The sequence below is a fragment of the Chelonoidis abingdonii genome, chromosome 20, assembly GCF_003597395.2.
Source record: "Chelonoidis abingdonii isolate Lonesome George chromosome 20, CheloAbing_2.0, whole genome shotgun sequence".
Taxonomy (NCBI): domain Eukaryota; kingdom Metazoa; phylum Chordata; order Testudines; family Testudinidae; genus Chelonoidis; species Chelonoidis abingdonii.
In genome coordinates this window covers 7,625,169-7,645,671 of record NC_133788.1, presented here as the reverse complement: position 1 = coordinate 7,645,671, position 20,503 = coordinate 7,625,169, and the positions used below count along the sequence as shown (strand labels likewise).

Genomic DNA, 20,503 nt, shown 5'->3' with positions numbered 1-20,503 from the left:
TGGATTTCTCTTTCCCCATCCCCAGCTCTTCATTTGGCTGTGATGCATGGTCGTCTAAACAATATCCGTATCCTCCTGACAGAATGTAATGTGGATGCTGAAGCCTTTAATCTTCGGTAAATACTGCTGTTACATGCTGTTCTGCATGAACACAGTTTATTGGATCATAAGCAAATTTAAAAAGTGTGCGTGTTTATAAACATGACTGCATCAAAACTTTTAATTCTGTAGATCTAACTTAAAAGTTATTGCTTTTGCACCTTGAAAGTGCATCAAATGTTCAAAATTCACTTCGTTCCAACACCTCTTAACAATTCTTTCAGTATCTTTTTTCTCAGCATGAATTAAGCACTTAAATCACATGCATTGAACTCTAAATCACTAATTCAAGAAAACAATGAACTTTAATTATCCATGCTGTGCTTTAAAACAGTATGCCATGCTGCTTTATGGATAAGTCAGTCTGAAGCTTGCTGAACTAATAATCCTAGTATAAACACATCTTAATCTGCATAACACAGATTTGTTGTAATATCTGAGCATCTTGTGTTGTCAGAGGTCAGTCACCAATGCACATTCTGGGACACTATGGGAAAGATAATGCAGCAGCCATCTGTGAGCTCTTCTTAGAATGTATGCCAGAATATCCTCTAGACAAACCTGATGCTGAAGGAAACACAGGTAACAAGAACTTAGTATTTCTTGAATGTGAAATTTGCTGTCTGAAAAATACTATGCAATTGATGTGACTTGAGGAAAGCATGACTAGTTGGCATGACACTTGTAAAACTGAGATGCACATTCAGTTGTTAATAAATTTAAATCTATTACTAATTTGTAAGACCAAATTAAAAGTTGTCATAGTTCCAAGTTAACTGCACCTGTGATCTCTTTATGAGCTCTTAGAGGGTGCCTCTCTTGCACTCCAGATCTCTAGCCATCAGGACCACCTCTCTCCAGAGATTTAGGCTGCAAACTCTTGCACTTCATTGATTATCCTCAAGATAATGCTGAATTCACGTCAGACCTGATGAGATGACAGGACTAACCACCCCAGTTTCATAAAGTGAAATACTATTTGTTTGTAAAGATGCATCTCTTCTGTAGACTTTTTTTTTCCTCTCTCGGTAAACAGGCCTAGTTTATCAGCTAGTTACCCATCCTTCCTAGGGATTCCGATAGCATTAAAGCAGGTCAGGGTCTGTCTTTCTCGGTCATAGTTCTCAGTTCTTGGATCCAGTGTATGTGACCTCTCTCTGTCAGGTTGGTCGCTTCCATACACTTGTCAGTTCTTTGCTTGCTGGGCCTCTTGAAACAGGTAAAACTAGTCTATCCAATTTCCCACAAGAGTTGAGACTTTTTTCCTTTCTTCCTCCAGAGTTAACTGCGTAGGGATTTGTACTAATTTATTCATAGTGACTTCAGCTCCTGCAGGAAGCCCTGTATCTCCCCCATGGAGTTAAGAATACAATCACTAGCCCATATAATACTTCTAAAGCTGATGCAGTAGTCCTTGAATATTCCATGTGTCCATACCATCTGTCATAGAAGTATCTCCACATGTTGCATCTGTGAGTGTGGGGAAAATATTGGTCTGCCCCAGTAGGGAAATGTCTGCCTTTGCTTTTCAGTGCTTCTCTTGGCCTATATGAAGGGAAATGCTAACTTGTGCCGTGCTATAGTGAGAGCTGGGGCTCGTCTTGGGGTTAACAATAACCAAGGAGTCAATATCTTCAACTACCAAGTTGCTACAAAACAGCTTCTCTTTAGACTCTTGGGTAAGTACATTTAGCACTCAAGTATCCCAAAAAAAGCCTAGGCTGTTTTTTTCAGTAAGACTTGCTTAAAGTTGGGACCCTAAATTAGTGGGGAGCTGGGCTCCCACAAATTCCACTGCCTTCACCAAGAGTTGCAAGCGCACGTACTTTTGCCTGACCTCTTCAGTTGATCTGTGCTTAACTTCAGGCACTTGGGCTTAAATTCTGGCCATAACTCTTAAACTGTCCCCCCTTTTTTAAAAAAAACAAAAAAAAAAACAAAAGGAAGGTTATCTACCAAGATCACACTGGTTTTCAAAAGGAAACATTTTGTTAAATATACCCCTTGACCACTTGCTGTGTGCTCTTTGTATACACCTTGAACAAATGAGAACAACTTTCTGGTATGCTTTAATGTTGCAATCCAGCTTCCATTGACTTAATACTTGAGAAAATTCTACTAAACAGTCTGAACATTGGCACCAGATAAGCTAAATACAGTTTCATTAAGGTTGGTGGGCACTTGTTCAGTTGTTTGAGTCTGTGATAGCAGTGATCTAAGCTCTGAAAACAGGGGCAAGGCGACCATTCTAAATATAGTCATAAAAATGTTTTTGAGCTATGAAGGGGGAGAGACTTGTTTCAAGGGATATACAGGTTTTTCACCTTTCTTACAGATATGCTATCAAAAGAACCTCCCTGGTGTGATGGCTCCAACTGCTATGAATGCACTGCCAAGTTTGGAGTCACAACAAGGAAGCATCATTGGTAACTTAATTTATTAAATATTACTACACTCTTCCTTCCTCTCTTCCCCCCACACACCCCCCCAACTAATTTTCAGAATATAACTGGCTTGGTTTATGCTTCTTCCAAGATTGCTTAATGTTCTGTAGAGGTATAAAATGCACATGGATAAATGAGTACTTGATCCCTCTGAATTAAACCCCTCTTCCATATCCTACTTCAATTGCTAAGTAGAGGTTTTTTCCAGAGCCCCATTGACTGGCTGAAACTGCTCTCAGGTGTAGGCTCCCATCTGAATGACTGGCTGTTGGGCAGTAAGCTGCCTGCAGTTGGATATAAGGAAGGAGGTTGCCTGTCAAGGGAACTCCTTTTTCATCAGGGATGAGAAGCCACTTGCAGTGTTGAGAGCTGGGGTGTTGGTGAGGGAAACCTGCTGTAAGCTGTGTAGTTGTAGCCATGGTGGTCCCAAGGTATGAGACACCAGGTGGGTGAGGAATATCTCTTTTATTGGACTAACTTCTTGTCCCTCACCAACAGAAGTTGGGCCAATAGAAGATATTACCTCACCCACTCAGGCTTGGGAACCTGTTGTCAGTTATCGTGGGGCTCCCAAGCTGTAGCAAAGAAGGAAGAACCATAGGGACTTGGGAAGGAGTCTGACAGTCTATTGGATTGTGGTCCCATACACATTTTTGTAGAACCTCAGAGTTACAAACTTACTCATCAGCCCCACACCTCATTTGGAACCGGAAGTACACAGTCAAGCAGCTGCAGAGTCAGAGGGTATGTGGGGGGGAGCAAATGCAGTACAGTACTATTAAATGGAAACTATATTAAAAGCAGCATTTTTCATGTAAATGTTTGAACAAAAGATTATGGTGGTTCTTTCAGAGTTATGAACATTTCAGTTACAACTTCCTTTCTTGATGTGTTTGTAAGTCTGAGGTTCTCCTTTTTATATGAGAAGTGCTTCAAATGCAGGTGTTCCTAGCAGGCGTCTACCACAGTTTCTTTGACCTATGTGGCCATAGATGCTTTTTCTGAATTAATCTGCAAAGCTGATGTAAACTGCTCTTGGCTAATATTTCTCATTGGGTTCTCAGGAAAGCTGTAGTAGAAACCTAATCATGATCCAGGCTTGAATATGTTGGCTACTATTATGCCTTTCAGTAGGGATTGAGACGTACAGCCAAGGTGTATGCAAGGGACAAACATCACCTAGATGGGGAGATAAAGTTGTTTAACTGCTGTAGCTCCCTTGGTGGGACTAGCAAAAAGGTTCCAGTGTTGAAGGCTCAATATTGGGGATCATCTCAGGAATTAGTAACACTCATATTTATGGAGTCTTACTCACTTAGTGTTCATTAACTCTCCTCAGATTAGGCTGGAGTGTTTCTCTAAGATAGAATTGATTCTAGTTAGTGTTTGATACTGCTCTAGAATCCAATTTCATTATTGGTATGGGAAGACCTGGAGCTATTAACTCTGCTCATATAATAAGTGTTGTCTTAGCAGGAAGGTGGCTCCAGTGACTGGTAAATAACTATAGTGGAAGCAGTTCTTATTTCTGCCACCAGACACAGGTTTCATATATAAAAATCAGCCACTTAATATAAAGGATGACTCTCTCTCCCCCCTGTCCTTTTTGTAACCTCTCAAACACTGAAACATTGACTCTTCACTCTCATCAGGGTGTCTGAGCACATAACAGGGGCTTCATTGTTCTGATGATGCAATTATAAATGACTAACTCTTTCTTAGAAAGAACAGGAATACTTGTGGCACCTTAGACTAACAAAATTGTTAGTCTCTAAGGTGCCACAAGTACTCCTGTTCTTTTTGCGGATACAGACTAACACAGCTGCTACTTTGAAATAACGTCTGCTTTTCTCCCCTACACAGCCGCCACTGTGGACGTCTGCTCTGCCATAGATGCTCAACAAAGGAGATTCCAATCATAAAATTTGACTTAAACAAGCCTGTTAGAGTTTGCAACATCTGCTTTGATGTCTTGACTCTGGGAGGAGTCTCCTAGTATGTTGTAGGAGTAGGGGGATTCTCTGTCAGTGCTTTTCAGACAGCAACTCTGCTAGCAAGCCCTGGACGCAGGAAAGGGGAGGCCTATATGTGTCTTCCTTTGGCAATAGACTGAACTAATTAAGGACCATGTTAGGATATATTCCAGTATAAATGATGTTGTATGACTATAAATGTGTTGGGCTGTGATAAGACTTCACTGGTAAACAAATTGGAGTGATAAACCTGAATTGAGTTAGACCCTCCTAGTTGCCACAAGCATGGAAATTTAAAATTGCATTAGCCTGGTGTCCTGTATGGATCAAAATAATAGGTCTGTGCTTGCCCTGGTGTATTGCATTGAGCTACTCTAAAGTCTTGCCATCTTTAGGCTATTTAATAAGAGGTGGCACTAAGTTTCAAGGGTAAATAGTAACTTTGTGTTGTCTTCAAAGGTAAGTGTTCCCTTTCTCCATAGAAGGCTCTTTTTATAAAACTGGACTGTGCTGTGACAGCCATGACCCACTTTGAGTTAAATCTTTAAACAGGGTTTAAAGGGGCATAGCTGAAGAATCGTGGCCTTACAAGAGAGAGCTTTACAATCTCTCTGATAATAAAGGACTCAGAATTGCAGTTACACATATTGATACCTCCTTAGTAAATGTCTCATTAGCTCCAGCATGTTCAAGAGGATTTGCAGGCTCCTTTTAATTGGCAGACGTTCTTCATGGCTGCTAGAACTGATCAAGTCCACTTTTTCTGTTGTATTATTTGCATCAGTGCTCTTTCTGGCTTTAAAACAATTCTTGTCACTTAAGTGCTCAAGAACAGACCTAAGCTTACACTAATTGAAGAAGAAACACTAAAGGAAAACAGATTGGGTAGTTGTACTTGCTGCAAAGGAATACTGTGCTGGAGCTGCAGTTAGGAATCCTACAAGACGCTAGTTACTAGTGGCATTTTTCTTGGATCTAAAGACTATGGTTGATCAGTGCACGATGGAACCAGCAACTCCACTAATACAAAACATGCTGCTTCTGCACTCCTAGACTGTCAGAACAGGTCTCCAAATCCAGCAAAATGGCCAGTTATTGGCAGTATTTGGAGGTTCACTATCAAATGTTAGGCAGTTGGGATTGCAGGAAGGAGTTCTGACTGCACTGTGAAACGGCCTGATGGCCAACCTTTGCATGCTAACTGCAATGGGTTTTTTCTGGCCTGGCTGTGGTCCCTCTTAAATATGCTGAACCTATGAAACAATGGTACAGGTTCCCCCCCCCCCTCCCCCGCAAGTAGCTCATAAATCACTTAGCTGCTAGTAAGGACTTACTCTGGTGAACTGGCTGTTGTATGATAGGTAAAGGTGTCAGTCAGTTGAATGTGTACTTAATTAAAATGTCTTGCCTTATTAGTTTTTTAGCCCTGGGAGAGAAATGTAGACCAGACTACATGCAGCATTCCCCATCTCTGCTCCACGAACAAATCAGTTGTGTGTATATATTTTTTAGTGTTCATTAACCACTATTATGTGACACTGTGTGCAATAGGGATGCAGATATTCACAACTTCAATTTCCCTGCCTTTGGGAAAAGTGACATGTCCACTATCTCTTGCCTATATATGTAAAATGAGCTGATAAACCAGAGTGCTACTTTTTTATATTTCTGTGATTTATAGGATATTAGCTTTATGCTAGGCAAAATTTGGGCTTGTACAGTAAAATAAAGACCTGACACCCATCTAGTGCATTTCAGATGGAATCTTAGTTCGCTGCTAGGTCTTCCAACATACGTTGATGCAAAAACTGGAACCCTGAACTTAGTAACACTAGAGTGAAATAATGGACCAAGTTCGTTTTCATTCTCTATCAGTGCAAATCATGTTGGATGTAATGGCAGTAGCTGTGTTCTTTCAGTAAAGAACAAATACTGCCACTTTCTTAAAAGGTGGTATTCTTCTCTAATATAGTGTCTACCATCAGTATATCGAACTGAATATCAACTTGCAGCAGACTAGTTCTGAGACACTTGAGAAGGATGGCATGAATGAGTCTCAAAAGCACTTAATTACTAAGCATGACAGTTGAAATGATCAAAAGAAATCCTGGACAATCTAAGAAGAACCATGTATCACTTCTGATCATGTTTTAAAATGTCAGTAACTCATCATGCATTTGCACAAGTTAAATTTCCATTTACTGTGTTAAAATTGCAAATGGATTAAGTATCAGTTCAAAGAAATGATTGTCTTGTTGTTTTAACTAACCACATCCAGTGATCAGCTGTAATTTTTCACATTTGCTTGCTGTCTTTCCCACTTAAAACCTGTCAAGAGACAGACAGATGCAGCACTAAAAGCTAGGAGTGGTTATTCCAGAGGCATTTGCGTAGTGATTCATAAATGGACTTTGTTAGGAAGTTGACAAGACTTTATCTGTCTAGTGCTTTACAGCAATTAGTCGCAAAAGGATTAGAATATTTGACTTGTAGAATTGAGTTCTTTGGCCCCTTACCATTATCAATACACTTTTTTTAAAGAAGTTCAGTATGACAGATTTGACTTCCATGTTTACTTCAATTTGGGAAGGCCTCTGAGATGTGCTTGGCAGTCTTCATAATCGAGAGCAGGTTTAGTTTCTCATACTAGCCTACTCCTGCATGTTGCAAACTCACTTTTGAGGGGTGGAGTAGAAATCAATGATTGCTTTAAAAATGCAACAGTTTTAAATCCTACCTAGTGCTTTTAAAGTACACCAGCATTTGTTCTGAAAGGGTCCTCTATGCCTCACTGGAATTTAAAGGCAGGTATGAATACTAATAGCCCTTCCATGTACAATCTGAGATTGAATTCAAAGTAACTAAATTCTCAACAGAAACTTGACAAATTTAAAGTGCCTTTACTGAGTTATTTTTGGGCAACTTAAATTATTAAATTTGTAACCCCCCCCGCCCACCCACCCACACAAGTTGAGCTGTAGGCAGCCCAACTACCTAATATGCCCCCCCCCCCCCAATCTTTTACCTCCTGACTAAAGACCTAATGTTTACATTTTTTTTCCTCCCCCCTCGGGGTGTGAGTTTACCACACCTCAGCTTCACTTCCTGTAAAGACTGACTACCTGGTGTGCATTTTTTTCCTTCACAGCTCTGTTAGGATTGGTAGTCATACTCTGTTAAAGGGCACAAATCAAGTGAAAGCTCTTGAAGATCTCTGGTGGTGGTCTGTACATTTCTAACTTGGCAAACAAATAATGCATCTTCCTTTTATGTGGTATATTTATGGCTGTGACCAAAAAACTCTGCCACCCCTGCTGTCCTTAGATACTCACAACCTTAAGTTTATCTGTCTGCTTGCACATGTCAAGGGTTGGGTGAGCAAGAGACTGAACTCCCTTCTTGGCCCTACATGCAGTTTTGTTAGGCAGGGTTTCAGGCACTTAAGGCTGAATGGGGAAAGTTTATGGTGCTCGTGTAGTGAAAGAGGAATTCAGTCTCCAGCATGGTGAATCCAGCCCCTCACCCAAGCACAAAACTCATTCTAATTTAAAACTAGAAATTCAAGTAAAAGTTTGGAGGAGGGGAATAACCTATTTCGCTCTAGTAAATGAGAATGTGTTTTGAAATTACTGGTGTTAATTCTACTAACACAGCATTACTAATTAACTTGCTAAAAGTTTACAGATGACTTAGACTTCCTGTATGGAGACCAGTGGGTAGCACAACTTCCTTGTCATGTAGCATACATAAAATCATCTGTATAACAAATGAACATAGGGAGTTTTTTGTATATCAAGTGTTTATATTTTGATTCCCCTCAACAGCAATTTGCTGCAGACCTGGATATTGCAACAACTTTACTGTTGCATGTTTTACCGAAGTGTAAAAGTAAGACCAAACTCTAATGTGAAACTTTGTCATTCTTGCTGTTTATGAAATAGTCTTAGAACATAGGCACTTTCTGTTCAGTCCATTCTAAAAATGTATATTTGCAATATTCCTACTCCGTAATGAGTTCTTGTAACAAACTGAGGATAACTAGATAAAATACATCATGGGGTGTAAACCTTAATACAAAAATACATCTGTGTCACCAGTAATGACGAAGTGCAGCAAGAGAAGTCTTATACCCTTAGTCAGTTCCAAGCAAGAAGGAAAATGTTTACCAGTAAAGCCTGGGAGTAAAAACTATATTTCAACTTACCTTTTGTTTTGTAAATGATCTTAACCAAATAGTGATTATTCCAGACATCTTGTATTGTAAAAATCTTGTATAATTGCTTAACTTGCATTATTTTGGCAGACTGACTCTGACTCTGCTGTATTCCTAATTGACATTAAATTATGCACTCAAACCCCTTTCAGTAGGCTTGGTTGCAGTCATTCTTGTGTAGTCCTGATTTACTGTACTATCCAGGTCTGGACCTTCAATCAAATAGTTCTGTTCATGTTTTTCCCCAAACCAGTTTTTAACTTCAGATGCATTAAATGTAATACTGAGTTGGAAGTTAATTGAAAGAAAATAAGCAAGACCATGAGTGCAATGGCCTGTTACACTTGGCAGATGCCTTGTCATCTAATCCATGTGGCTTTACTTCAAAAAGAGAAGCTCCAGAGTAACTGAAACCAGACAAAAGCATTTTGCTAGGATTGTCTGTTTTGAGATGCATATGTTTTAACAATAAATATTTGCTAAAAATCACTAATTGAGATGTTATGAACTTCACTTAGGAACTGTAATCAGATGGCTCTGATGTATATAGACGTAATTCCCTGAACTACATGCTACCTTGTAGAATAATATACAGCATGCATTTAAGTGCTCCTTGCTTTATCATGATGATGAATTCCCATCATCCTTCCAAGAATGTTTAACAGAGCCCTCAGCTGTAGAATGCTACAGCCTCTATAGGAGTAACTTATGTTAAGCTAACTTTGTTTGCTGTAGTCCAAGCATCAGGCTATATAATTCCAGTGGGTGTATATATAACTGCACATACTAAACCATCTATTAACTGAAGTGAAAGTGCTATTCTTAATACCTCCCTCTTCCCCTTCCCTCCCCCCAAAGTGGAGGACAGTCCATGATTAATAACACCTCCCATCTAGTGAATTCTTGCTCAGTGTTGGAGTTCTGCCAATTTACAGCAGCTAAGCATTGGTTCCCAAGAGTACAGTGTCACTCCTTACCCATGGATGTGAAACTGATTTTTTTGGGTCTCTATCACAATTAGAGTTGCGAACATTCTAACTGAACACCTTTGCCCTGCCCCACTCACTCCATACCCTCCCTCTATCACTCACTCTCCCCTACCCTTGCTCACTTTCACCAGGCTCGGGCAGAGTCCCTTTTCAACCAGGTGTTTCTGGTTGAAAACCAGATTCATGATTCAATTTCTAAGTTAACTTTTACTAATTTCATAGTGCACTCAGCAGCCTCAAACCTACAGTAGGATGAAATATGTCTGTCACTACTTAAAATCTAACTGATCAACTCAGCCTTAGGCCACAGTTTTCACCTGGAGAGCTATTGCATAAGTACTTGAAGGGATCTGACTACTTCCTTACAATTCCTGTTCTTAATCTCACTCCTGTCCTTAGGATGTAATACTAAGGCTCTTAAGGAATCTGATTATTTTTTCTCTGCCTAAAACCAGGAAGGGCTGTACAGTTGAGGACTCCTACACTAATGTGTGGGTTTCAAGATTTAGTCAAGTGTTGCCCAGCATTGGTAGTGACTTACTGTGCGTCTTGTTCACTGGGTTAAATAGATGTTCATTAGCTGTTGTGTTTGGCTAACTTTGAAGCAGTCTTCCAGCTCCAGTCCTGCTTTTTGTTAGATGCTCCAGGGGGTGTGGCAAAGACGAACACATTATACTCAGGTGTCAAAAGTAGCTTTCTAATGCAAACCAACTTTTCATAGACTCATAGGTCAGAAGGGACCAAATATGATCATCTAGTCTGACCTCCTGCACAAGGCAGGCCACAAAACCCTGCCCATACACATTTATAACAACCCCTAACCCATGACTGAGTTATTGAAATCCTCAAAATTGAGATTTGAAGACCTCAAGCTGCAGGGAATCCACCAGCAAGCGACCCATGCCCCACGCTGCAGAGGAAGGCGAAAAACCTCCAGGGCCTCTGCCAATCCGCCCTGGAGGAAAATTCCTTCCCGACCCCAAATATGGCGATCAGCTAAACCCTGAGCATGTGGGCAAGACTCACCAGCCAGCACCCAAGAAAGAATTCTCTGCAGTAACTCAGTTCCCATCCCATCCAACATCCCCTCACAGACCATTGAGCAGACTTATCTGCCGATAATCCAAGATCAATTGCCCAAATTAAACTATCCCATCATAACATCCCCTCCATATACTTATCAAGCTTAGTCTTAAAGCCAGATAAGTCTTTTGCCCCCACTACTTCCCTCGGAAGGCTGTTCCAGAACTTCACTCCCCTAATGGTTAGAAACCTTCGTCTAATTTCAAGTCTAAACTTCCTAATATCCAGTTTGTACCCATTCGTCCTCGTGCCTACATTAGTACTAAACTTAAATAATTCCTCTCCCTCCCTAACGTTAATCCCCCTGATATATTTATATAGAGCAAGCATATCCCCCCGGAGCCTTCTTTTGGCCAGGCTGAACAAGCCAAGCTCTTTGAGTCTCCTTTCATAAGGCAGATTTTCCATTCCTCGGATCATCCTAGTAGCCCGTCTCTGAACCTGTTCCAGTTTGAATTCATCCTTCTTAAACATGGGACACCAGAACTGCACACAATATTCCAGGTGGGGTCTCACCAGCGCCGTATATAACGGCACTAACACCTCCTTCTCCTTGCTGGAAATACCTCGCCTGATGCATCCTAACACCGCATTTGCTTTTTTAACAGCCATATCACATTGGCAGCTCATAGTCATCCTGCTATCAACCAATACCCCAAGGTCCTTCTCCTCCTCCGTCGTTTCCAACTGATGCGTCCCCAACGTATATCTAAAATTCTTATTATTAATCCCTAAGTGCATGACCTTGCACTTTTCACTATTATATTTCATCCTATTACTATTACTCCAGTTTACAAGGTGGTCCAGATCTTCCTGAATAGTATCCCGGTCCTTCTCCGTGTTAGCAATACCCCCCAGCTTTGTGTCATCCGCAAACTTTATTAGCACATTCCCGCTCTTTGTGCCAAGGTCAGTAATAAAAAGGTTAAATAAGATCGGTCCCAAAACCGATCCTTGAGGGACTCCACTAGTAACCTCCTTCCAGCCTGACAGTTCACCCTTCAGTATGACCCGCTGGAGTCTCCCCTTTAACCAGTTCCTTATCCACCTTACAACTTTCACATTCATCCCCATCTTTTCCAATTTAACTAACAGTTCCCCATGCGGAACCGTGTCAAACGCCTTACTGAAATCGAGGTAAATTAGATCTACCGCATTTCCTTTGTCTAAGTAATCCGTCACCTTCTCAAAGAAGGAGATCAGGTTGGTTTGGCACGATCTACCTTTAGTAAATCCATGTTGCAACTCGTCCCAATTACCATTGACCTCAATGTCCTTAACTACTTTCTCCCTTAAAATTTTTTCCAAGACCTTACACACGACAGACGTCAAGCTAACAGGCCTATAATTACCCGGATCACTTTTATTCCCTTTCTTAAAAATAGGAACTACGTTAGCAATTCTCCAGTCGTACGGTACAACCCCCGAGTTTACCGATTGCTTAAAAATTCTCGCTAACGGGCTCGCAATTTCACGCGCCAGTTCCTTTAATATCCTCGGGTGGAGATTGTCCGGTCCCTCCGATTTTGTCCCATTAAGCTGTTCAAGTTTGGCCTCTACCTCAGATGCGGTAATATCCACCTCCATATCCACATTCCCGTTTATCATCCCTCCATCATCCCTAAACTCCTCACTAGTCTTATTAAAGACCGAGGCAAAGTACTTATTTAGATATTGGGCCATGCCTAGGTTATCCTTAACCTCCGTTCCATCCTCAGTGTATAGCGGCCCCACTTCTTCTTTCTTTGTTTTCTTCTTATTTATGTGGCTGTAGAACCTTTTACTATTGGTTTTGATTCCCTTTGCAAGGTCCAGTTCTACGCGGCTTTTAGCCTTCCTCACTTTATCCCTACATGTTCTGACCTCACTAAGGTAGCTTCCCTTGCTAATCCCGCCTTTCTTCCACTCCCTGTAAGCTTTCTGCTTTTTCCTAATCCCCTCTCTGAGTTGCTTGCTCATCCAGCTTGGCCTACAACTCCTGCCCATGGTTTTTTTCCCCTTTCTTGGGATGCAGGCTTCCGACAGTTTCCGCAGCTGCGACTTAAAGTAATTCCAGGCCTCCTCCGCATTTAAATCCACAAGTTCCTCCGTCCAATCCACTTCCCTAACTAATTTCCTTAACTCTTTAAAATTAGCCCTCGAGAAGTCGAAAACCCTAATCCCAGATCTACGTTTGTTTATCCTTCCATCTAATTTGAATTGAATCAGCTCATGATCACTCGAACCAAGGTTGTCCCCTACCACCATTTCTTCTACGAGGTCCTCACTGCTCACCAAAACCAAATCCAAAATGGCATCCCCTCTCGTAGGTACTTCAACTACTTGATGAAGAAATCCATCCGCTATCACATCCAGAAAAATCTGACCCCTATTATTCTTGCAAGCACTCGTCCTCCAGTCTATATCCGGGAAGTTGAAGTCTCCCATAATCACACATTTCCCCTTTGTGTTTACTTCATTAAAGACATTAAAGAGGTCTCTATCCATATCCAAATCAGATCCCGGCGGTCTGTAGCACACCCCAAGCACTATCTCAGGGGAAGCTCTAGTAGCTTTTTTACCCAGCGTGATTTTTACCCAGACAGACTCCGTCTTATCCATTCCATCACTTCTTATTTCAATACAGTTCACCTCATCATTGATGTACAAGGCTACTCCACCACCTTTGCCTTTCTTCCTGTCTTTTCTAAACAGCACATAGCCTTCAATACCCGTACTCCAGTCATGAGTACTATTCCACCAGGTTTCTGTTATCCCTATAATATCCGGTTTCACTTCCTGCACCAGTAGCTCCAGTTCCTCCATCTTGTTCCCTAGGCTCCTCGCATTAGTGTACAGACATTTTAATTTTTGGCGTTTGGCGTCAGTGACATTCTTTCCCCTGTCGTGCACAGACCTTCTACCACCAGCATCACCCGTTAGTCTAGTTTCAACTCTGCTTTTCCTCCTTGGGTCAATTCTTCGGTCCACAAGGGTATCCCCTCTCACTTTGTTTACTTCCCTCTCCAGGTTAAATTCCGGCGTGGAGATCTCCTGAACATCTCCCAACCATCTCCCCCAACTTCCTAGTTTAAAGCTCTCTTAATGAGGTCGGCGAGCCTCCATCCTAGAAGTCTATTTCCCTCCTTACTTAGATGAAGTCCATCCCGAGCGAACAGTTGCCTGTCCGTAAACGCTTCCCAATGACCGTACATCCCAAAGCCCTCCTTATAGCACCACTGCCTGAGCCATCTGTTAATCATCATAATCTTGTCGCTCCTTCGTCGCCCCGCTCTAGGAACCGGCAGAATCCCACTGAAGATCACCTGAGCCTCGATTTCCTTGAGCGTCTTCCCCAGTCTGACATAGTCCTCCTTGATACAGTCCAGCGAGTGACTAGCGAGTGACTTTTTTTGGCAATGATATGAAATGTCATAGGCTTCCTAGCACCCTGTTATACTGCAATGGGTTAATAACCTAGTCCCCCCACTAGAGACCTGCTGCTATCAGTCAACTGAGGAGAGACTTGCATCTTATTGTACCCTATCAGCTTGAGCTGCTTCTCTTCTGCAAACCACTTCCTTGAGCCTGAAATGAACATTTCAGTACAGCAATCTGCCATCAAATACCTTACTACAGCTACCATGAAAAGGCAAGCAATGCAGGTAACTTGCTGTTACAGGCATGTACTGCTTTTTGACAGCCTATTTCAGTTATTCATCATGTAAAATTCATATTCTGTTGTGAGTCAGGAAAGAGAATGAACTATCCTTCATCTAGACTTTACAATCTAAAGTTACCTTCAGTCCCCAAACATTAAGAGTCCCTTTGTTTGAAATGTGCACCAGAAATTTTGTATCACAAAGGGCAGAAAATGCACCATGTGGAAATTCCTTTTGGAAACATTTTGCCTTCAATTGGGGTTACTGGTCGAGACAAATAAGGATTATCCTTCTTCAAGGGAACAATGATTATCTTTTCCAACAATAGATTGTCTCCCTGAAACTGGCACTCTTATCACTGTAAGGCCCATAGCTATCCATTGTCATTTGCAGTTTAGTAAGGATTTTGCGAAGTTTGCTGCACTGAAATCTAATTTGGGCATCTCATAACTTTAAAAATCTAGGGTTAAAGTCAGCACTCTAAAACATATTTGAGATCCATACCCTATGGGAGTTTTGCCCCTATAACATATAAAGAAGGTAGTTTCAACTACTTGTTTCCAGTCTAGCAAACTCAAAGTGTATTTAACTTCAGTTTTCCAAAAGAAGCACTGGGAGGTGGCAAGAAGCTGAGAGCATAAGAGAGAGAAGTACTATGAAACTTGGAGAGGCAACACAACTAGAAAAACAAACGTTAATAAATTTATAAACCATGATCATGTTTGTTGCTGTGCAAGCTCTAATTGTGGGGGGTGCACAGCATAGCGCTTAAGTGCGCATTCTTGAATACAGCTTTGCTCTCTTGTGCTCACTGTCACACAGTGACCTGCACTAGTTAAGCATTTGGGGGGGAGGGGGAACAGAACTGGCCAAGGGAGACCTTCAGGAAGTCTTCCTCTTTTGTAAATAGTTTCATTTACCAATAGCTTGCATTAGTATTTAGGCAACACACAACACTATTTGATTTTGCAAATTAGAGTAACACATGGGTGGGTCTTGTCAAAGACCTGATTCCTACTCCGAAGACTTTACAATCTAATGAGAGAGAGTGCAACAAGTAGAGGTAGTAAATAAGTAAGGGAGGAGGAGAGATTGATTATAGCAATAAAATCCATTACCTGTCTGTGGATCACTTTCATTGTTCAGTTAGAACAGGACTCATGGCTTCTACATACTATGGCAATAGCAAGTCATAGGATAAGAGAGAAGGGACTGAGTATACCTTAGTGTTTCCTATACCCAAAGAATGGTAGAAACACTGATACTGCATCACCTCCTGTCCTGGATCCTATCTGACACGCGTAAATGTTCAATAGCAAAACTAGAAGTAAGGGAAGCCTCTACTGTGCTAAGTCCTTTCTCAGCCAGTTGGTGGCATGTGCAGATTAGTGAGTACAGTATTAGCACAACTCTGCCATAAAAGGAGCAATGTTATGATGGTAGAGAAGAGGGGGGCTGTTTTGTATGCTGCAGGTAAGTGAAAATGGGTCTACAGTGTAGTGCTGTGCTAGCTTAGAGCTCACTTCACAGACATTACTCCCACCAGCACCATTCCATAGATAGAGCTATTTCTCAATTGCAGAAGAAAAATCCTTTTTTCTTGCCAGAATTAAGTGCCAGTGCACCAACAAGCTACAGCAACAGCTATTGGCAAAGAGGATTTTCCATTTTAACATAAAATTTTCCTTACCATGCTATCTCCATGTATCACATTTCCATTGTTTTTACGGGCACTTTAACATGGTATTTACATTTACTCAAGTATAGTTTTATACAAACTGATTCCTGTTTCTGACTGAGTCGCCCCAGTCTTGTATATCAGAGAATCCCTTGTAAAGCTCAAAACATGCATTTTTGACTGTACCTAATCAACTATTTCATTTTAGGACAATAAATGCATCAAGTCCAACATGGTTATTGACTCAATCTTTTAGCACACACCAGTCAGCTAGTGGATGGCATCCCTTGTATTCTTGCAAGTTAGGATTGTCCAAGTCCCCTCTGTCACTGTGCTCAGTAGAATCCAATTGTCCAGAGGGAGGTCCAGTAGTTCTCACACACACACAGTGACTATCACTGGAACTGGGCTTGTACAGCTTCCTGGGGACTCCAATCCAGTCTCTGTTCACTCCCCCACTAGGGATGGAAGAATATGATCAAATACAAGTTATGTTATTTCTCACTCAATGGATGTGTATTTCCCGCCCACAGCTGAGTCAAAGACCCTTCTGAAGGAGGGCTGGGGCAACTACATGTACACTGAACCCTGGGGTAAGGACCATTTCCAGAAGTCAGCAACCATATTATCCAACATCCACAAGTTTTTTGGTAACTTTTGTTGGACCTACTAAGCAATACATTGTTGGCTGGACCCTGTAAAGTCAGTTTCACTCTGGATACTCTCACCCAGGAAAGAGCAAGTGACTAACATCCACCCTTTATTTCTCTGTTTCTTAAAATCCCCCTCAACAAACAGCATAGACACCTCACCTTGTATCTATCTTCTCTTACAATACAGCAGAATGCCTGTAGTACTGGTGCTGATGTTACTAAAGAAAAGGTCGACATAATTCACCTAATACACTATTGCCTCTTCTCAAGCCTGGTACTGCAAGGGGCAAAGTTCCTTTAACACCTGTATTTTTTTAAACAGGAGCTGAATGCACTGGACTCCATCCACTATCAGATCCACACACTGCCCTCTGGAAAATGGTATGGGTCTCAATCCAACAGCACACTTGGATCACACAGAATCAGAGAAATGTAGGATGGGAAAGGACCTTGATAGGTCATCTCATCCAGGCCCCAGCACTAACACAGGACAGAGGCCTGCTCTACACTCCAGAGTTAGGTCAACATAAGGCAGCTTATGTCTACCTAACTGTAAGTGTCTACATTACAATGATGCTCCCACTACTGTAAGTCACCCACAACACTGACCTAATTCCACTTCTGCAAGGAAAGAGGCTCAGCCCACCTCCCAAGAGGCACAGGGACCCTCCAATCTCAACTCACATGAGGAGAGCAGGGAAAGGGGCTCAGACCCCACTACCTCAAGGAACAGGGACCCCTCAGTCTCCACAAGAGGGGAGAACGTGGGGAGGATCCAAGTAACTCCTTGCAGATTTTAGAGCACTTAGCATCAACCTGCAAACAGAAAGTTCTTAGCTATAGCAGAGTTCTCTCTCTGCTAAAATTTACTTAGCTGTCTCATCTGTCCAAGGGGGCTAAGAGGCTTACCCAAGGCCACATGCTTATACAAAACAATCATCCTTGCTGCCTGGCCTAACTATATCACAAACAATTTTGCTGCATCTGTGCTGAAACTGTCAGTGGTACCTAGATCAGCACAGATAACATCTCAGATGAGATATATCAAGGTGCTTGGCTCTGCAGAGTCTGACCACCCCAGCAGGAAGGCAATGTTTACCTTTGTTTGGAACACCAGAATCTGCTGCCACTGGCAGAGCTCCATTCAGAGTTACAGGATGGGAACTGCTTCTTCTCATTGTTTTGTTCCTTGAACTTCAGCGCTTCTTCGATGACAGCCTTGGCCTGCTCCAGAGCTTTTGTGGGTGCCCCATTTTCATCATAGAATCTTCCTACCAGTTTGCCTTTTGAGGGAACAAAAAGAGCCACTAATACCATAGCATTTTTTTAAAAATGCCTCAAAAAAACTCTAGAAACCCTCTAAAAAGCAGCATACTGTATTAAAAGTGCTGCTTCGGGGCACCCCACGTATATTATTTTAGAAATAACAGAATTAAGTGAAATAACAGAATTAAGTGTTCACAACTTAGTCCCTTCTGACCAGGAATCTCAAAACATTTTACAAACATTAACATATAGACATGATGGAAATAATGAATTGCGCCTATTTTACAGATGGAGAAACAGGCACAGACATTAAATCACACTGAAAATCAGCAATAGAATCCAAGAGTCTTAACAACCAGTCCACTTAGCTAACCACTAGACAACACTGCTTCCCACATTATACAGTCTTTTCTCAGAATACTGCTCCTGAAATGCCAAATAAATGTCTATTAGACTATTCTTACTGTTGTGATGCTGCAATTTCATTACATTTGTATAGCAATAGAAAATAAAATTTACACTCATTTAATTTTCCTCGTTGCAATGCTCCCAAAACCCAATTACTTGGCTAATGAACAGAGTAAGATGGATGTATACATAAGAGATCCTGGTGTCAATGGGACATATTTCCAGAACACAGGAGATTTCAGATACTTTGAGAACATTAGTCACTTGTATCCAGTGTGAAAGAAGATGAGCTGATCAGAAACAAAAAAGAGGTTTACAACTGTTAGGTGTGAAGGTAGGGTTACAGAAGTCAGTCTACATTTTCCAATTTTTAGCCAATAGCTCAGGGCAACTCTAGTTTAACTAAATGGAAGAGTCAATCCTCTTGCCTAATTCCTTTGCAGTCACAGATACAAGAGTCATGGCTGAGGTCCATCATGTATTCCTGGCTCAGTGTAAATAGGTCTAATTTAAAATCTGTTTGCTATGAGCAAACAGTCTCATTGAGCTCAACAGGATGTGTGCGTGTTTGTATGACCGGGGCTCAAACATATCCATTTGCCTTCAACTCTCTCTCCCGCCTGTTAGAAGCTTCTAAGCAACAAACTACAAACACTTTTGGTACATCACTCTCTTCTACTTTCTGTGGAATTCAGGAATTAAAAGAGTTTGGTGCAGCTTTTATCGCTCTGTCTTCATTACTGATATGGCCCGCATTATTGTCTACGTGCTTCAAAGGAAATTTTTTGCTGCTTTGCATATGGTAGCCCAAACTATAACTTTGAAATACTAAAAGAATGCTTCCCCTGGAATAACAACACAGCTAGAGAAACGAGACAACTGGCTGGCCCATTACTCTATGCCAAGGGTCCCCAAACTTTTTCGTCTGGCTGCGGTGGACGAGCATCCACCAAAATTCCGCCAACAAGCGGCAACATCAATAGGCATCACTGCCAAAATGCTGCCGACAAGCAGCATCATCCAGAGGCGTCGCTGATGAAATGCTACCAATTTTTGGCGGTATTTCAGCAGTGACACCTCTGGATTACGCAGATGCTCATCCACCCACTACTACGTGGGCGCACGTAGATGCCCCAGCGGGTGCCATGGCATCCATGGGCACCAACTTGGGGACCTTTGTTCTGTGGTGATCTTGGATGCAAAAGTGTACCTGCTCACCTGCACTGATAATATATAATGCTTAAGCACTGATAATATAAACCAAACAAAGCTTCTGAGGATTAACCCAGGTATGCTGCTATATTACTACTCGTCTGTGTTACAGATCACCTACCAACGAAAATGTAGTTCTCGCTGTAGAAAGAGAGCCAGTTTTGTATAGTCAATATTTCTGACGGAGATAACCCAGAAACATCATCCACAAGTCCGGTGTTGGTGAAATCTCCTGTGGCAAAAGCCCTGGAGGCATCTTTCCCTGTAGGACAGACATGATGAACATCCAGCTGGGATACGATTCGGCGCAGGGGGTGCGCAGATAGACGGGGGATGGCGGTGGTGTCCAGCTAAAGGATCCGCTCTTTAATCCACAGCACCCCTCGCCCCCCGTTTCATTCCAAGAGGCCAGCGACCTACCTGGCCCCGGCTACGGGATCCATACGGGAGTGAGGGGGGTGGGTTGTTCCGCACGCGGCGGACAAAGGCCAGGGGGATGGGGGCGGCTCTCCCCGGGGTCCCGCGCGGAGAGGGGATACCTGTCAGGACACTATAGGCCGCCCCCGGCCCGTAATGCTTGTGCCCCCGCCGCACGTCGAACACCTGCCCCAGCACCGCCAGGTAAAGGCCGGGGCTGCCCGGCGCTCCCGTGTGACGCGCGAGCTCGGCGGGGCTCAGCAGCCGGCCCCGCCCGGAGAAGGACGGGGGCAGCCAGGAGCTGGGCTCGAACCCCAGACCCAGCAGCCAAGCGGCAGCCAAGCCCAGAGCGGGAACCAGCAGCCCCCCTAGCCCCATCGGAGCCTGAGCTGACAGGGCTGAAGCCGCCCGTAATCAAAATGGCGGA

The 20,503-nt window shown here is 42.4% G+C and overlaps 2 protein-coding genes across 2 annotated transcripts in view; one reads left to right on the top strand and one right to left on the bottom strand.

Moving 5' to 3' along the window:
• Nucleotides 1-8,869, top strand: part of ANKFY1 (ankyrin repeat and FYVE domain containing 1) — a 54,474-nt gene extending 45,605 nt beyond the window's left edge. Inside the window, exons 21-25 of the mRNA XM_032786966.2 lie at nucleotides 26-116; nucleotides 557-681; nucleotides 1,632-1,778; nucleotides 2,435-2,525; nucleotides 4,407-8,869. Of these exons, the coding sequence (XP_032642857.1) occupies nucleotides 26-116; nucleotides 557-681; nucleotides 1,632-1,778; nucleotides 2,435-2,525; nucleotides 4,407-4,539 (587 nt within the window). The 3' untranslated portion in view covers nucleotides 4,540-8,869. The remainder of the gene's footprint in view (nucleotides 1-25; nucleotides 117-556; nucleotides 682-1,631; nucleotides 1,779-2,434; nucleotides 2,526-4,406) is intronic.
• Nucleotides 8,475-20,503, bottom strand: CYB5D2 (cytochrome b5 domain containing 2). Its single transcript, XM_032786968.2, has 5 exons — nucleotides 20,199-20,503; nucleotides 19,781-19,921; nucleotides 17,873-18,056; nucleotides 14,189-16,578; nucleotides 8,475-10,429 (listed from the first exon to the last, which is right to left on the bottom strand). The coding sequence occupies exons 1-4, from the start codon at nucleotides 20,452-20,454 to the stop codon at nucleotides 16,365-16,367; spliced, it is 795 nt and encodes a 264-aa protein (XP_032642859.1). The 5' UTR covers nucleotides 20,455-20,503; the 3' UTR covers nucleotides 8,475-10,429; nucleotides 14,189-16,364.

What these genes read in the sequence shown, in the direction of transcription:
- CYB5D2 (XM_032786968.2), bottom strand. Translation starts at nt 20,454, where the DNA reads ATGGGGCTAGGGGGGCTGCTGGTTCCCGCTCTGGGCTTGGCTGCCGCT. An exon ending in GGCCTATAGTGTCCTGACAG is followed by an intron (nt 19,922 to 20,198) that starts GTATCCCCTCTC and finishes TCTGTCCTACAG; the next exon opens with GGAAAGATGCCTCCAGGGCT. An exon ending in TTCTGGTGTTCCAAACAAAG is followed by an intron (nt 16,579 to 17,872) that starts GTAAACATTGCC and finishes TTCCATCCCTAG; the next exon opens with TGGGGGAGTGAACAGAGACT.